Here is a 20,172-nt window from a genome sequence, read left to right as displayed (position 1 = left end):
ACACCTCCATGAGACCAAGTACTCCTCCCCCAACAAGTCCTCGACCCTGAGCCTCAGGCCTTCAGATGCGGAGGCTGAGGAGAGGCGAAGGACACACAATGTCCTGAGGAGGCAGAGGAGGAATAAGTTGAAGCATTATCTGTTAGCTCTTTGAGATGGGGTGCCGGAACATTCCAAGAATGACAAGACCTCAAAAGCGGTCAGCCTAAGAAAAGCAACAGAGTATGTTAGCAGGCTGAAGGCTGACAAACAGAAACTGAATGCAGAGAGGGAGAAACATCAGAAAGAACAGCAACAGATGAGACGCTAATTCTCCGAGCAAGAATTGTCAAACCACCGAAACAATCTGTGGACTTTTAAGCCTCTGCACTTGTAAAGTTCATAATCTCTATACCTGTGCAAATAATTTTGATGTCCTCTACTTTTATATGTTTTACTTGTAGCATGCAAGGTATCTTTGGAAAGAAAGGGGATGTTGTTGATTACCTTGAAGAACGTTGTCCCTTTAAGATCTCAGTATGCTAATGAGATAAGCACCGAGATATAGTAATGTGACTACAAGCCAGAGGCACTCTGCACCTGTAACACCTAGAGGAAGGTTCTGTAAATAGTTTGCTCTGTACTGAATATAATAGTTTTGCTGTAATAAACCTGTTTGAGATCTTCAGCAGAACTCGACTCCACGCATTTCATTTATGTTGCATCAGACAACATAAAAAATTCATTTCAATGTCAGCAGGTACTTCACAACGGAGAGTGGAAATCCTGGAACTCTCTCCTCAAAAAGCTGTTGATGCTGTTGGGGGGGGGGGGGGGGTGGAGGTGGGGTGCGGGGGTCAGTTGAAAATGTCAATACTGAGCTTGATGGATTTTTGTTGAAGGTTATGGAACCAAGGCGGTTAACCAAGAGTTAACAGTCAGATCTAATTGAATGGCAGAACAGGCTTGAAGGACTGAATGATCTTCTCCTGAACCCACGCGCCAGGAAATTCTTTCCCATGCTAGTCTTAGCTTAGACGCCAAACTGTCCATTTTATTGTCTTTTTTCTTAAAAGTGTCGACAGAGACAGGGGAGAGAGAGCAGACTGTTATTGCTGAACAGAGAGATTCATGACAACACTCAACTGTCTTCAAACCTTATCATTGCAAAGTGCAGACAGGCCTTTGAAAATTAATTGGAAAAAATACATAAATAACCTAATCAAAATGCATTAACTCCAAGTCAACACATCATGCCATCTCTTGGCATAGTAATCTGACATATTACACAAGCCTTAAAAATGTTTTAATTAAATTAGATGAAAGAACTCATTGAACTTTATTTGCTGAATTTTCTGGTTTGACTCCGGGAGAAAGTGCTATCTTGTTGGGTTTCTGCTTCGATTTTTCACAGTCATAGTGACACATAAATCTTATGAAAGGAGCTTTACGCAGCCAAGTATGGAAACAGGGTTTCTGGCTGTCTATTCAGTGCCAACACTGCTCGGACACGTTGCTGGAGGTTTGGTCACATGACCTCCCAGCCTCCAACTGGCCCCGCCCCTGCACCTCACACCCTTGTCATTGGTCGCCTGACATGTCCATCTTGTATTGATGGGGTGAGATGAAATAAGGTGGGAGGAGGGCCGTCTGGATCAGTTGGGCCGAATGGCCTGTTTCCATGCTGTAAATTTCTGTGCGATTCTACGTATTCCTTGTAATGCACCACCTTTCTGCACCAATCAGAAGACGAACAGATCTTTGGGCTGAATTTTTCCCGACCGCCCCAAGTCCCAACGCCAGGCCCGGAAGTGGGCGATCTTCACATGCAGGCGTGTGGCCGGGCGAATTAAATTAGATTGGCGAGAGGTGGAGTCCCCAGTGGCACACGCAGCATCAGGTCAGGCCGCAGGAAGTGCTGGCACCATCGTTAAAGGACTTCCTGAAAAGATGAGATACCAAGCAAGAGATTCCAGCCACAGCTGCAGCACCAAGGATGGACGAGCACTGCCCCAGGGTGGCCCCACCATTTAGTGATGTCTCCCTGCAGGTTCTCCTCCAGGGCACGGGAGGAGGTCCTCTTCCCCTGGGATGGGAGGAGGAGACTGGCCCATCAAGCCAAGCAAGCCTGGCTGGAGATTGCAGAGGTGGTCAGCAGTCGTGAGGTCACTCTCCCACAACGGGCTTCAATGCCGGAAGAGGATGAATGACCTCCTCCGCTCAGCCAAGGTGACAGAACACAGCATGAACCTTTCAGCCTTACAATTGTTAAAGGGTTCAAGTGAGATTGCCAGCAAGGCTTTCCCACTCAGGCACTGTCAATGCCCAGGCATCAGCATTGGCTGTCTGAGGCCTGTCAGTCTTGCTGTGAAGGGCCCCAGTCAGACATAACTGACAACTGTGGCTGCTGAGTGGCAACATGCAGGAGGATGCCTGCCAGTACCTCATCCTGTCCAGGCATGTTGCCACCCACTCAGGCATTGTGCTGGTCTACGACAGGCATCTACGATCTTCTCTGTGCTGGTAGGAGAAAATAGCGCATAACCCCAGAGAAAGGACAATTACAGATGCGAGAGGTATCGCCTTTCTGACTCCAATGGAGGAGGAGGAGGCCCTGAAGATTGGAAGGTGATGGGGGAGCCGTCCCATCGCCGATGGGGAGACCGGAGGCTGGAGTCAAGACAGCGAGTGGCCCAAGGGCTGGTAGGAGATGGTCTCTGAATTAGGGGAGGAATGGTGCTCCTCTGTCCACATTGAACACCATAACAGGAGCAGTCTCAAGGGCGCATTGGCATTCCTGGAACCCACTTACTCTTCCAAAGTCAACAGCCAGCACTAGCTGTGACCGAGGGACAGCCATCCACCTCGAGGGAGGAGGAGGAGGGGACCGTCATTAATTTACCAGACATCCCACCTCCTGGCACACCTTCCACTTGCTCAAAAAACTCAGTCTTTTGCTGCCTGATTGGACAATTCTTGACTGTTAATCAAACAGCCTTTCCTCTCCCCCACCTCATAATACAGTATTTACAGCACAGAAACAGGCCATTCGGCCCAACAGGCCTATGCTAGTATTTATGCTCCTCAGCTATCCCTCAATTCCATTCTCTCTCTTGTCTTTATCTAGCTTCTCTTTAAATGCATCTATACTATTCAACTCAACCACTCCCTGTGAGAGTGAGTTCTGCATTCTCATCACTCTCTGATTAGTGACGATCCTGCATTTATGGTCTGTAGCTTTGGACTCCCCACAAGTGGAAACATCTTCTCGACTCCTGCTGAATCCGCTCATAATCTTACAGATCTCTATCAGGTCACCCCTCAGCCTTCACTCTTTTTAAAAAGAGAAAAGAGCCCCAGCCTATTCAGTCTATTTGTTGGACAAGTAAATTGATCTACCTACTAACTTGGGTAATTAGAGAACTGTTTATCACGAGGCTGTAAATAGAGCAGTGTGTGTGGCTCAGATTAATTGCCAGACTGCGCGAATCATTCAACAGACTGTGACACAATGGACTGTCACTAAACAGACCCAGCCACCCCCGTCTGTTACACAATGGACTGTCACTACACAGACCCAGCCACCCCCGTCTGTTACACAATGGACTGTCACTACACAGACCCAGACACCCCCGTCTGTTACACAATGGACTGTCACTACACAGACCCAGCCACCCCCGTCTGTTACACAATGGACTGTCACTACACAGACCCAGCCACCCCCGTCTGTTACACAATGGACTGTCACTACACAGACCCAGCCACCCCCGTCTGTTACACAATGGACTGTCACTACACAGACCCAGCCACCCCCGTCTGTTACACAATGGACTGTCACTACATAGACCCAGACACCCCCGTCTATTACACAATGGACTGTCACTACACAGACCCAGACACCCCCGTCTGTTACACAATGGACTGTCACTACATAGACCCAGACACCCCCGTCTATTACACAATGGACTGTCACTACACAGTTCCAGACACCTCCGTCTGTTACACAATGGACTGTCACTACACAGACCCAGACACCCCCATCTGTTACACAATGGACTGTCATTACACAGACCCAGTCACTCCCTCTATTACACAATGGACTGTCACTACACAGACCCAGCCACCCCCGTCTGTTACACAATGGACTGTCATTACACAGACCCAGACACTCCCTCTATTACACAATGGACTGTCACTACACAGACCCAGCCACCCCCATCTGTTACACAATGGACTGTCACTACACAGACCCAGCCACCCCCATCTGTCACACAATGGACTGTCACTGCACAGACCCAGACACTCCCTCTATTACACAATGGACTGTCACTACACAGACCCAGCCACCCCCATCTGTTGCACAATGGACTGTCACTACACAGATCCAGACACCCCCGTCTGTTACACAATGGACTGTCACTACACAGACCCAGCCACCCCCGTCTGTTGCACAATGGACTGTCACTACACAGACCCAGACACCCCCGTCTGTTACACAATGGACTGTCACTACACAGACCCAGACACCCCCATCTGTTACACAATGGACTGTCATTACACAGACCCAGTCACTCCCTCTATTACACAATGGACTGTCACTACACAGACCCAGCCACCCCCGTCTGTTACACAATGGACTGTCATTACACAGACCCAGACACTCCCTCTATTACACAATGGACTGTCACTACACAGACCCAGCCACCCCCATCTGTTACACAATGGACTGTCACTGCACAGACCCAGACACTCCCTCTATTACACAATGGACTGTCACTACACAGACCCAGCCACCCCCGTCTGTTACACAACGGACTGTCATTACACAGACCCAGACACTCCCCCGTCTGTTACACAATGGACTGTCACTACACAGACCCAGACACTCCCCCGTCTGTTACACAATGGACTGTCACTACACAGACCCAGACACTCCCCCGTCTGTTACACAATGGACTGTCATTACACAGACCCAGCACCCCCCGTCTGTTACACAATGGACTGTCATTACACAGACCCAGCCACCCCTGTCTGTTACACAATGGACTGTCATTACACAGACCCACACACCCCCGTCTGTTAAACAATGGACAGTCATTACACAGACCCAGACACCCCCGTCTGTTAAACAATGGACAGTCATTACACAGACCCTGACACCCCCGTCTGTTACACAATAGACTGTCACTGCACAGACCCAGCCACCCCCGTCTGTTACACAATGGACTGTCACTACACAGACCAAGCCACCCCCGTCTGTTACACAATGGACTGTCACTGCACAGACCCAGCCACCCCCGTCTGTTACACAATGGACTGTCACTACAAAGACCCAGCCACCCCCGTCTGTTACACAATGGACTGTCACTGCACAGACCCAGCCACCCCCGTCTGTTACACAATGGACTGTCACTGCACAGACCCAGCCACCCCCGTCTGTTACACAATGGACTGTCACTACACAGACCCAGCCACCCCCGTCTGTTACACAATGGACTGTCACTACGCAGACCCAGACACCCCCGTCTGTTACACAATGGACTGTCACTACACAGACACAAACAGCCCCGTCTGTTACACAATGGACAGTCACTACACAGACTCAGCCACCCCCGTCTGTTACACAATGGACTGTCACTGCACAGACCCAGCCACCCCCGTCTGTTACACAATGGACTGTCACTACACAGACCCAGCCACCCCTGTCTGTTACACAATGGACTGTCACTACACAGACCCAGACACCCCCGTCTGTTACACAATGGACTGTCACTACACAGACCCAGACACTCCCTCTATTACACAATGGACTGTCACTACACAGACCCAGCCACCCCCGTCTGTTACACAATGGACTGTCACTGCACCGACCCAGCCACCCCCATCTGTTATACAATGGACTGTCACTACACAGACCCAGCCACCCCCTCTATTACACAATGGACTGTCACTACACAGACCCAGCCACCCCTGTCTGTTACACAATGGACTGTCACTACACAGACCCAGACACTCCCTCTATTACACAATGGACTGTCACTACACAGACCCAGCCACCCCCGTCTGTTACACAATGGACTGTCACTACACAGACCCAGACACTCCCTCTATTACACAATGGACTGTCACTACACAGACCCAGCCACCCCCGTCTGTTACACAATGGACTGTCACTACACAGACCCAGACACTCCCTCTATTACACAATGGACTGTCACTACACAGACCCAGCCACCCCCGTCTGTTACACAATGGACTGTCACTACACAGACCCAGACACTCCCTCTATTACACAATGGACTGTCATTACACAGACCCAGCCACCCCCGTCTGTTACACAATGGACTGTCACTACACAGACCCAGACACTCCCTCTATTACACAATGGACTGTCACTACACAGACCCAGCCACCCCCGTCTGTTACACAATGGACTGTCACTGCACCGACCCAGCCACCCCCATCTGTTACACAATGGACTGTCACTACACAGACCCAGCCACCCCCTCTATTACACAATGGACTGTCACTACACAGACCCAGCCACCCCCTCTATTACACAATGGAGAGTCACTGCACAGACCCAGACACCCCCGTCTGTTACACAATGGACTGTCACTACACAGACCCAGCCACCCCCGTCTGTTACACAATCGACTGTCACTACACAGACCCAGCCACCCCCATCTGTTACACAATGGACTGTCACTACACAGACCCAGCCACCCCCTCTATTACAGAATGGACTGTCACTACACAGACCCAGCCACCCCCGTCTGTTACACAATGGACTGTCACTGCACCGACCCAGCCACCCCCATCTGTTACACAATGGACTGTCACTACACAGACCCAGACACTCCCTCTTTTACACAATGGACAGTCACTACACAGACCCAGCCACCCCCTCTATTACACAATGGAGAGTCACTGCACAGACCCAGACACCCCCGTCTGTTACACAATGGACTGTCACTACACAGACCCAGCCACCCCCTCTATTACACAATGGACTGTCACTACACAGACCCAGACACCCCCAGTCTGTTACACAATGGACTGTCATTACACAGACCCAGACACTCCCATCTGTTACACAATGGAGTGTCACTGCACAGACCCAGCCACACCCGTCTGTTACACAATGGAGTGTCACTACACAGACCCAGCCACCCTCGTCTGTTACACAATGGACTGTCACTACACAGACCCAGACACCCCCGTCTGTTACACAATGGACTGTCACTACACAGATCCAGACACTCCCTCTATTACACAATGGACTGTCGCGACAAAGACCCAGATATCCCCGTCTGTTACACAATGGACTGTCACTACACAGACCCAGACACTCCCTCTATTACACAATGGACTGTCACTACAAAGACCCAGACACCCCCGTCTGTTACACAATGGACTGTCACTACACAGACCCAGCCACCCCCGCCTGTTCCTGTCACTTCAGTTTACATAAGAATGGGCTTCAATTCTGTGCCTAAAATATCAGCCTGCTGCTTGTTGTCTCGTGCCCTGTAACCGACCCACTGAGTAGCTTCATAACAAATGCATTAAAAATTACAGTAACTCGTGTGTGAGCCTATACCGGGGTCAAAATCCCATTGTGCTGCATTAGTGCAGCTCTACAAAGAAATGTGGAATTCTCTCCCAGGAAAAGCAACAGATTCCAGATCAGTCAATAATTTCAGATCTGAGATTGATAGAGGAATTGCTCGTCAAGGGTATTAAATATTTGATGGGACAGTGTAGAGGGAGCGGTAATAAAAATAAAATACTGCAGATCCTGGAAATCTGCAATAACAGAAAGCGTTGGAAATACTCAGCTGATCTGGCAGCATCTGTGGAGAGATAAACAGAGTTTCAGGGCTGTGACCTTTCATCGGAACTCTGAGCTTTACTCTGTATCTGACCCGTTTTATTTGAATTTTATTTTTGATGGGGACAGTGTAGAGGGAGCTTTACTCTGTATCCAACCCATTTTTTTTTGAATGTGGCCTTCATACCCCAGGCCGCTTTTATGTATTTCATCTTGAGTGGGGGCTTTATTCCTCAGGCCCCACTTATACATTATGAAATAACTTTATTAAAACAGATAAATCAAACAAAACTCAAATTAAAATGCCATTCTCTGCATCAATGATGCACTCCAGTCTATGCGGGGCATACCGGTCTCAGAAGGCCTCAAGCGTACCGGTGGACACCGCATGCTCCTTCTCCAGGGACACCCGGGCACGAACATAACCGCGGAAGAGGGGCAGGCAATCGGGGAGGACGGACAGCCCCCGACGGCCCGCAGCCTGGACCTGTGAATTGCCACCTTGGCCAGGCCCAGGAGCAGACCGACGAAGAGATCCTCGTCCCGGCCCACACTCCCTCCGCATCGGGTGCCCAAAGATCAGGAGCGTGGGGCTGAAGTGCAGCCAGAACTTGAGGAGCAGCCCCTTCAGATACTCAAAGAGGGGCTGCAACCTCGCACACTCCGTATAAATGTGGAACACGGACTCGTCCAGGCCGCAGAAATTATAGGCGGCCTGGAAGTCCGTGAATCTACTTAAAAGCCTATTGCACAGGACAGCCCTGTGCAGCACCCTCCACCCCAGGTCCCCGATATAAAGGGGGAGGACTCCCATGTAGAGAGACCATCACCGGGGTTTCCCCTCTCCGCCAGATGGCGACACGGACAGCCAGGGCAGGGCGTGTCCGGCTGGCTGATGAGGGCGAGGAAGTGGAGAGTGTGCAGGAGCAGCCCGTACAGGAAACCCCTCCGTGCCATTTGGAATGGCACAGAGGGTATTTCCGAGAGGGGGCTCGGGTTGCACAGGACTGGCTCCCGAGGAGGGTTTCGGGGCCTGGGTCCAATGAGCAGTTCCAGCCGAGCAGGGGTCAGCTCAGCTTCGAGCGCTCTGCACTCCCAAACCCCCTCGCCACCTGCATTGCAGGGCATTCCGGGGGCTTTGGCTACTCCTCTGCCCATCGGTCCGTCCGCAGAGTCGGCCGCCCAGAGAGCTGAGGCGCTCTCCTCCGCCGGCGGGGGAGTGCCATGACTGGAGGTGACCACGTTCCAGACTCTGAATAGATCCCGGTAAAGGCGCGGTTAACGTTCTCCGCTGGGAGCTGCGTGTTGTCTTGAAGGCAGTACCCCTGACAGAAAAAACACGTCGCCAGCGCACACCATCTGGGAGGACACTCGACGTACAGGTATCTCTGCAGGGTCTGAAGGCGGAGAGTCGCAGCCTGGGTGAGGACACACACCAGCGACTGGCCGCCCTCCTCGATCGGGAGACTCAGGACCGCGACAGAGACCCAGTGTTTCCTCTTGCCCCAGAAGAAATCGACGAGCTTCTTCTGGATCTTACTGGCAAATGCAGGGGGCGGGGCCAAAGTGACCAATAGGTACCACAGCATGGAGGCCACCAGTTGGTTTATGACCAACGCTCGGCCCCTGTAGGAAAGCACTCGGAGCAGTCCTGTCCAGCGCCCCAGCCGAGCGGTGACTTTCGCCTCCAACTCCTGCCAGTTTGCCGGCCAGGCTTCCTCAGGAGGGTTAAGGTGGACTCCCAGATAGAGGAGGTGCATGGTGCTCCATGCAAAAGATGTCAACTCCTCTGGTCGGGAGTCCTGCCGCCACTGACCCTGCAAGAGACCGGAACATTTCTCCCAATTGATCCTTGCGGAGGACACGGCGGAAAAGAATCCATTAACTTAAACCAGACACTCTGTGGCGGCGTATAAATGTGGTACCCGGGCCACAAAATGCGGCCCGAGTCCGAATGTGCGCAGAATCCCGAAAAGGTATTCGTGATCCACCCTGTCGAACGCCTTCTCCTGATCAAGGGAGAGAAAGGCGACCGACAGACCAGTCCTCTGGGAAAGATGGATCAGGTCCCGGACCAGGTGGATGTTGTCCTGGATGGACCAGCCCGGGACCGTGTTGGACTGGTCGGGGTGGATCATGTGGGCCAGCAGGGAGCCCAGGCGGGTAGACATAGCCCGGGCAAGGAACTTATAATCCGCGCTAAGGAGGGAGACCGGGCGCCAGTACTTAAGCAGGCGGAGATCGCCTCTCTTCGGCAGCAGGATGATGACCGCCCTGCACCACGAGAGGGGCATCTCCCTGTTCGCCAGGCTTTACCCTAGGACCCGCGCGTAATCGTTCCCCAAGACGTCCCTGGGGAACTTCACAGTCAACCCATCCAGCCCCGGGGATTTGCCCCTTGAGAGCTGGTGGAGGGCGCCAGCCAGCTCCGCCAACGTGAGCAGAGCCTCCAATCCTTCGGCACCCTCCGGGCTGACCTTTGGCATGTCTTCCCACAAAACTCTGCGCGCGTCCTCGCTGGACGGATCCGGAGAGAACAACTGGTCTGTATCTATTACAGTGCGGAGGCACATTCTCTCCAGATCCGTGATGGAGTATCCGACATCGGTCAGCAGGTCAACGAGCTGCTTACGGACCCCCCGCCATTTTTCCAGCGAGTAGAAGAAGGGTGAGGCGCGGTCCAAATCTTCCAGGATCTGGATCCACGACCTCACCCATGTGCCTCGGGACCCTATGAGCTGCAGATCCCTCAGCGCGCCCTACTTCTCCTTGTACGCCTGCCACAGTGCTGGGTCCATGATGGCAGGACCGAGTCGGGACTCCAAATCGAGCACCTCCCTCTCTAGGCGCCCAATCTCGGCTTCCCGCCTCTTGGTCGACCCCTTCGCGCACGCCTGACAGAAGACATGGATGTGAGTCTTGCCCACATCCCACCATAGCCTCCAGGAGAGGAAGCACCCCTGCTTCCTTCTCCAGTCTGCCCAGAATCGATGGAACGAGTCACGGAATTGCTCGTCCTCCAGCAGCCAGTTGTTAAAGTGATAGCACGTGGACCCTGTCCGCGTGCAGAACGGAGTGAACTCCGCCCACACCAGGTGGTGGTCCAAGCATGGCATCAGCCAAATTTTTTTTTAATTCATTCATGGGATGTGGGTGTCACTGGCCAGGCCAGCATTTATTGCCCATCCCTAATTGCCTTTGAGAAGGTGGTGGTGAGCTGCCTTCGAGCACCGAGACGTGGGAAACATACGCCTGTGAAATGCAGAGGCGGTTGATTCGGGACCCTCCTCCTCCAGACCTCCATGTGAAGGCGCTGGAGTCGGGATGCAGATTCCGCCAGACGTCCACCAAGTTGAGGGAGCTAATCAGTTCCCTCAACTTCTCGACTGACACTTGGCCGCGCTGGGGACCGGAGCGATCCCCCACCACAAGGGGTACAGTTAAAATCCCCCCCCGAGGATGATGCACTCGCCGCTATCGATGGAGCTCAAGAGAGCGGACACTTCTTCAAAGAAGCGCGCTTGCAACGCGCCGGGCCTGGGCGCGTACACACACACAAAGTGGAGCGGCACACTACCCAGGCAAATAGCGAGGTGGAACAAGCAGCCCAGCACTAGCTCCTTGACTCCCAAGATCTAAGGCCGAAAAGTGGGGGCCAACAAGACAGCCACCCCACTAGAAATAGGGGCGAGATGACTCATGTAGACCCCACCCTGCCACTCCAGGAGTCAGGTGGCTACGTCTCCCGGAACGGTGTGGGTTCCCTGCAGAAAGCTCACCGCATATCTCCCTTCCCTGAGGACTGAGAGATTGTGAAATCTGCAGCCGTTGATGTTGAGGCTGGCTATGGTTATCTTCATGTCAAAAGTACTTAGAAACCAGTCACCAACACCTCACTGTGAGGAGGGAGTGGAAGTGCACCTGGCCTTCCACTCCCCCAGCAACACATTGAGGAACGCTTTAAACAGGCAACTCTCAACCAGTTTCACTCCCGCGCCCTTCCCTGCCTTCATGAGGGCGGCACAGACAGACCAGATGATCAGCGCCAAACTCGACCACCGGCCAAGGGCCTGCTGAGATTTATCACGGCAATGCCTGCACGCCACAAGGAAGTCCCGGAGTTCCACTGTGGGGATGAGAGGAGACTCGGTGGGAGGCATGAGGAAGTCCACTGCCTCACTGGCGATGGATTCAAGATCATCCTCCGAGCCCCACAGAGTCCCCATCCTCCTCCAGGTCATCACCGCCAGCGACCGACACGCGCACCACACACTGTGGGGTGGGCGTCTCAACCATGCCAACTGGTCCCGCCTCCGTCACGATCCCACACCCAGGATCGATGGCAGAGGAGTCCTCTCTGGGTTCTTGAATGGAACTGGAGCCCATGGGCGCCAGCAGTACAGGAACCCCCTCCACCTCCATCCCCAGGCCAATGAGCGGCACAGGGGAGACGGTAGTTCCCGACTCCGGAAATACAGCCAGAGTAGAGACCATCTCCATCCTCGCCTGTGCCCACAGACCCAGCAGATGGGGAATTACACAAATCGCCATCAGGGTCAGGCACATCCTGGGCAGCAGCAACAGGCTGCTGGGAGGTTTGGCCCTCACTGGTCTCACCCCCACCCAGGACACCAACCGAGTGACAGATGGAATATTTTGTCCCGGCGAGTCCACAGGCTCCCCTACCTTGGGCCGGCCCTCCACCTCAGCAGTTAACAAGATTACAGGGGTATCTCCCTCCGTTCTGAGGGATGGAGAGTTCCCGCCCAGGGCTTGAGGCCCTCATGGTGCTGGTGGCGAGGGGAGCCCGAGGACCCGTGCCAGTTGATAGGCCCTGCAACTCACAGCCCTCTTCAGAGGAGGGACGTCACCTCCTCTGATTTCGGGCGGGGCGCATAGGCTCAGAGACCTCCAACTCAGCAGAGGCCTGCGCTTCTCCTTCCGCGCCCCCTTGCCCAGGTTTCTTGGGCCCGAGCTCAGCTGTGGGGCAGGCGGGCTCCCCTGTATCAGTCGTGGGGCTGAACTTTGGCTCAGGACTTCTTTCTGTGTCCAGGGGGCACTCCTTCAGGTGTTTTGTTTTGCGATGCGCCTTCCTTCCACCCGGATGGGTCTCCACCTCCCCAGCGGGGAAGACCACAGCCTCCGGAACTGCCTGAGCGGTGTCTAACACAGGTGTAGTGGGAGGTGCAGCAGCGCCACCTGGGCCGTCGAGGTGGAGTTGGCGGCCAGAAGGTCGGGGCAGTTCTTAGGAACATACCCCACCCACTTGCAGGCATGGCACCGTGCCCTGCCCGAGGTCCAGAAGACTCACTAAGCCGCCCCCGTGGAACTCCACATTGAAGTGGCCCTCCAAGACCTCCTCCCCCATCAGCTGCATAAAAAACTGACAGCGGAAGGAGTAGACATGCCTGAGGCTGTTCTCCTGAAGACTGAGCGGGACTGGGGTGATTGCTGACCTCACCTCCCCCAGATGGTGCAGATGGGGGAGGAGGAACTCACTGGGAATGAAGGGTGGGACGTTTGACAGCATGATCCATAGCGCTGCGGCCCCCACTGGCAGGAAGGTTCCCCCCCCCCACAATGAGCCCCCAGCTCAGGGCCATTGACACAGCCTTCCATTACATCTTTGAGGCTGCGACAATAGCTGAGGGGCCGAAGGGCCCACAACTGTGGCCATTGCCTTAATGCAAGCCTCAATAGTCATAGTTGGGCGGGTGTAACTCTTCACCCCTTGCTTTGTTATCAAGATTTTAAATGGTGATGGGGCAACAGGAACGGCTGCAGCAGCTGCTGTAGCATAGCAAGGCCCCGCCCCGCCACCGGAGAGGACTGAGAAACCATGGGGTAGAAGAGTTACACCCACTGTTTGTTGAGAGAGCAAAAAAAAAAGTAAATACAATAATAAATTGATAATGTAAACACTTAAAGGATTATAGCAAAGGGGAAGAGGCTGAGGGAGAGGAAGGCCAGGAGGAATCAGTCTTTGTTGGTATTTACAAAAAAAGAAGTCTTTTAGCTGATCTTCCAGTTGGGAGGGTGGGGGGATGTCTTCACAGCTGTAAGCTGCCCAGGCACATGCCTCTTCCGATGTTGAGATAAGAAGTCTCTTCACCTGGGCAGTTCCAGATGTCCCAGGCCCGGTAGTTGGGGTGGGGAGGGAGCTCCCTATCCAAAGATGTTAAACACAGGAGCTCCCTATTGAACAATACAGCCCCACCCAAGGTCTTCAGGTCTCTTCTTTCCCCACCCCCAACAAGCAAACGAAAAAGATTTCAGTGTGAAGCAAACTCACAGAAGAGCTTTCAGTTCTCTGCCTTCTTTTGTTGCCAATGTGGAAAAACCTTTCTTTCAATCTCAGTCTCTCCCTCTTGCAGCAGTCACACAGCTTCCAGCCCCAGCCCCAGCCCTAGCCCCAGCCAGCTGAACCTCATTAAGCTGCAGCACCTCCAATCAGGCAGCAGTCAACCCTGTGCTTTACCTGCTCTGGGAGTGTTTGATGGGGACAGTGTAGAGGGAGCTTTACTCTGTATCTAACCCCGTTTTTTTTTATATCGAGGGGGCCTTTGTTCCTCAGGCGCCCTCTATATACATATTTACAGTTTTAAAATAACTTTATTAAAACTAGATAAATCAACAAAAAACTCAAATTAAAATGCCATTCTCGGCGTCAACGATGCACGGTGTAGAGGGAGTTTTACTCTGTATCTAACCCCGTTTTTTTTTTAATGTCGAGGGGGCCTTTATTCCTCAGGCCCCCTTTATATATTTTTTATGTCGAGGGGGCCTTTATGTATCTAACCCCGTGCTGTACCTGCCCCGGGAGTGTTTGATGGGGACAGTGTAGAGGGAGCTTTACTCTGTATCTAACCCCGTGCTGTATCTGTCCTCGGAGTGTTTGATGGTGAAATAACAAAGATATCAGAACGTGTCCCACTTTAATGTGTTGAAATCTTTCTCACACATAAAGCAACAGTACTTTGAGTATAAAAACAAGAAATGCTGGAATCACTCAGCAGGTCTGGCAGCATCTGTGCAAAGAGAAGCAGAGTTAACGTTTCGGGTCAGTAACCCGAAACGTTAACTCTGCTTCTCTTACGACAGATGCTGCCAGACCTGCTGAGTGATTCCAGCACTTCTTGTTTTTATTTCAGATTTCCAGCATCCGCAGTATTTTGCTTTTATTTTAGTACTTTGAGTATGTTGGAGTATTGCATAATTACCTAAGTCACTATTTTTCTCACACCCTATGTCTGTCACAGTAAGAGTAAAGCAGAATAATTAAAAATTAATCTTTATTTCTGCTTTTCACTCAGAAATGCATGTTTGTTAAAATATTTCACATTTTAGTGGGTGATTTCCCTACTGCTGGAAATGTAGATTAAAGAGAAATATTGGAGCATAGGAATTGTTGGACAATAAAGACCAAGATATATATAGTTCTCCTTCACCCATCATGATAATCACATGATACACTGATTATGGAGTATTGACTAATCACAGCGATCAATCTTTATCAACTAGTCTTCAGCAGACCGAGACATGAGGTGAGGAAATCCCCCAGAGGGGGGAGAGCTTTGGGAACCATAGATCCAAAGTCACCTGTTCCTCATAAACCACGCTACCCTCACTGTGCATCATGTCTCAAATTACTTTTGTACTGTATCCCAAAATGTTATTTTCTGAAAGGAAGCTATCTAATTTATTTTTGAATGCATCAATATTAACTGCTTCCATCGTCACCCTCGGGAACCTATTCCATCGATTGGCCACTCACTCACCGTCATACTGTTTTCACAGATTAACTTTGAATTTTCCCCCCTTCAATTGCAAGCCTGTCATCTCGTTTGACCACTCGGGACGAGGTGAAACAGTTTGTCATCGTCGACAGTATCTGGTCTGTTCAGTATCTTAAATACAGCAGTTTTATCACCTCCACGCCTTCACCTTTCCAGTGCCCAATTTACACAATCTAATCCCTCAATTATTCTGGTTACCCTGATATATATCCTCTCAATAGCTGCATTATCCTCTCTATACAATGATGAAATGAACTGTACACAGTATTCTAAGTGCGAGTGCACCAATAATTTATAAAGTGGTAGGATTACCTCACTATGTTGGCTCAACATTGAAACATTTAATACATCCCAGCATCTGATTTGCTTTATTCGCTACCATTGAACTTTGAAGCAATAGTTTCATTTATTGTTCATTAGGTCCCCTGACCTCTTTCGTTTTTCAACCAAACTATTTTCTTTCCATTTAATTAATTGGCCCTCACTGGAATTTGTGTCCCTGTTGTGAAAACACTTTGCTTTGCTTTTTTCCGCATTCACTTTCATTTGCCACCTGTCCCATTCCCAAGTTTATTCAGACTCTCATGTAGTTTATCCTGTTTAGCTTTCTGTGAGGTGCAGTGTTCAGTAAAGTGAGCAGGGCATAATTTGACCAATGCACGTGAACGTTAAAGGTGAATAAGATATTACTATGCAGTGTCGAGGAGCCTGGGAAACACAGAACTGCTGCGAGACACTGCTGTTGCTGCTGGAAGAGTACAATTACAGGGTAACATGTTTACATAGACATTACATTATATTATTAAGATTGGGGGTTCAAGTCCCACTTACAACACTTAATCATATTATCTAGGATGGCAGTACTGAGGGAGCACTGCAGTGTCAGAGGAGCAGTCCTTCAGATGAAACATCAGATAAAGCCATGCCTGCCCTCGCACATGAACATAAAAAGATCCTGTGGTGCTATTGGATGAAGCGGAGGGGAGTTCTCCCCTAACCAACATCATTCAAGCAGATTGTCTAGTTGTCATCACATTACTGTTTGTGGGAGCTTGATGTGTGCAATTTGTCTGCACATTTCCTACATTACAACAGTAACGGGACGACACTTCATTGTGTCCCAAGACCCTTTGCAGCCAGAGTGTATCAAGAAACATGACAGCTGGAAGTAAGGCTTTGTTGACAGAAAGTGCATGCAGATGTAAGTTTTTTTGTACAATATGTTATATATTTGATAGTTGGGTGCTGTACATAAATCAGGAATTCTGTCCAATGGGAGTGAATGGCCCTTTTGACTATTTTGTAGGAAATAGGAAGCAGTAAAGTTCAGTTGACTTTGTATGTTTGGAGTGAATGGGAAGAAGTTTGGCCTTTTTGACAACAGTCATTTGGAAAATAATGGAAAGGGGTTTAGTGAACAAGACTTAATGAGGAAGGTTTCAACCTACTGGAGTTCCATGGTGTCAATTAATGGGAAGCAGTTCAGCCCATTGGACTTCCATACAACGGGAGTGAAAGGGATAGGGTTCTTTTATACAATATGTCATATAAAAACAAAAAGTGCTGGAAATACTCAGCAGGTCTGGCAGCATCTGTGGAGAGAGAAGCAGAGTTAACGTTTCAGGTCAGTGACTCTTCAGCAGAACTGGCAAAGGTCAGAAAAGAATTAGGTTTTAAGCAAGTGAAGGAGAGGGGGGTGGTGGGGGGGGTGGTGGGGTAGAGAACAAAGGGGAAGGTGTTTCTTGGGGCAGATGGTGATTAAATAACAAAGCTGTCCTGGGACAAAGCATGTGTTAATGCTTGTGGTGAAAGACAAAGCATTAGTCCAGAGAGAATGTTAATAGCAGAATAATGAGCAACTCTGACTGCATTAAAAACAGGCAAATAGTTAAAAAATAAAATATAAATTAAGGCCAGTCATGCTCTGAAGTTATTGAACTCAATGTTGAGTCCGCAAGGCGGGGGATTCAGCGATGGTAATATCATTGAATGTCAAGGAGAGATGGTTAGATTCTTCCTTGTTGGAGATGGTCATTGTCTTGCTCTTATGAGGTATGAATGTTTCTTGCCATTTATCAGCCCAAGCCTGGACGTTGCCCAGGTCTTACTGCATCTGGGCATGGGCTGCATCAGTATTTGAGGAGTCACGAATGGTGCTGAACATTGTATAATCATCAGCGAACATCCCCACTCTGATCTATGTTGAAGGAAGGTCAATGATGAAGCAGCTGAAGATGGTTGGGCCGAGGACACTACCCTGAGGAACTCCTGCAGTGATGTCCTGGGACTGAGATGATTGACCTCCAACAGCCACAACTATTCCTGTGTGCTAGGTATGACTCCAACCAGCGGAGAGTTTTCCCCCGATTCCGATTTACTTCAGTTTTGCCAGGGCTCCTTAATGCCATACTCGGTCAAATGCTGCCTTGATGTCAAGGGCAGTCACTCTCGCCTCACCTCTGGAGTTCAGCTCTTTTGTCCGTGTTTGGACCAAGGCTGTAATGAGGTCTGGAGCTGAGTTGCCCTGGTGGAACCCAAACTGAGCATCACTGAGCAGCTTATTGCTGAATAAGTGCCACTTGACACCTTCCATCACTTTACTGATGATTGAGAGTAGACTGACAGGGCGGTAATTGGTCGGATTGGACTTGTCCTGTTCTTTGTGGACAGAACATTCCTGGGCAATTTTCCATATTGCCGGATAGATTCCAGTGTTGCAGCTGTACTGGAACAGCTTGGCTAAGGGTGTGGCTAGTTCTGCAGCACAAATCGTCAGTACTACAGCTGGGCTATTGTCAGGGGAGGTGGTGGCCTGGTGGTAATCTCACTGATTTTGTAATCTAGTGGCCAGGCTAGTGCTCTGGGGCTTATGTTCAAATCCCACCATAGCAGCTGGTGGAATTTAAATTCAATTAATTAATAAATGAAACTGTCTTTGATTGTTCACTGATGTCCTTCAGGGAAGGAAATCTGCCATCCTTACCTGGTCTGGCCTAGATATAATCTCAGACCTACAGCAATGTGGTAGACTCATAACTGCTCTCTGAAATGGCCTACCAAGCCACTCAGTTGTTAAGGGCAATTAGGGATGGGCAACAAATGTTGGCCCTTGCCAGTGACACCCAGATCTCATGAAAGAATTTTCAAAAAGGCCCATAATCTTTGATGTATCCAGTGCCTTCAGCATTTCTTGCGAGCCTATGGAACAAATAAAATTGTCTGGAAGTGAATGGGAAGGCGGTTTGATCCAGTGGGTTTCTAAATTTTGGATTTAATCTAGAATAACCAAATTACCAAAAATAAAAAAGCAAAATACAGCAGATGCTGGAAATCTGAAATAAAAGATAAAAATTGCTGGAAATACTCAGCAGTTCAGGAAACATCTGTGGAAAGAGGAACAGTGTTAACGTTTCAGGTGACGACCTTTCAGCAGAACTGGAAAAGGTTCGAGATGTAACAGGTTTTAAGCAAGTACAGCAATAGGGAAAGGGCATTGGGGGGGGAAAGAACAAAAGGGAAGCTGTGTAACAGAGTGGAAGGCAGGAGAGATTAAATAACAAATGGATGGTGATGCTGCAAGGAAAAAGGAGGTGGTAATGGGACAAGTGAAGGAAGCAAGGACGTGTCTCGAGGAGATGTAATTAGGAATAGCAGAACCATCACCAACGGCTGCTGTCTGAAAATAAAAACCACAAAGTAAACACATAAAAACCACAAAAACTGGAAAAAGAAAATGGGGACAGAGGTTGAGTCTGGAAGGCTGTAAAATGCTCAGTCGGAGGATGAGGTGCTTACATTGAGCTTCATTGGAACACTGCAGGGGGCGGAGGGCAGAGAGGTTAGAATGAAGAATTAAAAATCAAATCCTACCTCATCGTTTTGCTGCAGGTTGATATCAAGTGATTCATCATCTCCAAGCTGCCTCTTGGGCCTAATGAAGGCTGGTGGAGTGACCCGGTCATTCCACTCGAGCTCCTCTGGCTCGACTCCTTTGCCATCTCTCAGCCTCCCCCAAGCTGCCTGGTTCCTCTTTGCTTCCTCTGTCTTGGGCTGAGATCCTCCAGCCACCTCCTTGTCCTGACCTTGGCCGGGCTCCTGAACCTCCAGCTTGCCCCGGGGTGGCTCGACTTTGCTCCTGGTTGACCCCTTGTCCTTCAGCCCGTCTTTGAAGGCTGACACCACCACGCTGGCCTTCTGCACCTGCTCCACGGTCTGCTTCTTGGACATGAGAACCCCCATCGCCTATCAGTATGGCAGCACGTCTCAGCAGTCAACACAGAGCTCTTCCTTACTTTACCAGTAAATCAGTGTCTACTAGAGACTGAATGAACTATTCACTTACACCATGATCAAGCCAACGCTGGAGTTTAATAGTAAAATTCTTAGTTTAGGCACCTGTTAAAAAAAAGAGAAAAGACAGTGTAGTTCAGTTCATGCCATACAATCATAGAATGAAAAAGCACAAAGGAAGGCCATTCAGCCCATTGCGCCTGTGCTAGCTCTTTGGTAGAGCTATACAATTAGTCCCATTCCCCGGCTATTGCCCCCCGAAACACTGAAAGT

At 50.3% G+C, this 20,172-nt stretch overlaps 1 protein-coding gene across 2 annotated transcripts in view; it reads right to left on the bottom strand.

Annotated features, from left to right (window-relative positions):
- The window catches only part of phf24 (PHD finger protein 24), a 73,842-nt gene extending 53,994 nt beyond the window's left edge, over positions 1–19,848 (bottom strand). For both annotated transcript variants that reach the window (XM_068028760.1, XM_068028759.1), the window contains exon 1: positions 19,480–19,848. In XM_068028760.1, coding sequence (XP_067884861.1) covers positions 19,480–19,848 — 369 coding nt within the window. The remainder of the gene's footprint in view (positions 1–19,479) is intronic.
- Between the last annotated feature and the right edge of the window lie 324 nt (positions 19,849–20,172).

The sequence above is a fragment of the Heterodontus francisci genome, chromosome 4, assembly GCF_036365525.1.
Source record: "Heterodontus francisci isolate sHetFra1 chromosome 4, sHetFra1.hap1, whole genome shotgun sequence".
NCBI lineage: Eukaryota > Metazoa > Chordata > Chondrichthyes > Heterodontiformes > Heterodontidae > Heterodontus > Heterodontus francisci.
This window is presented reverse-complemented; position numbering and strand designations above follow the sequence as displayed.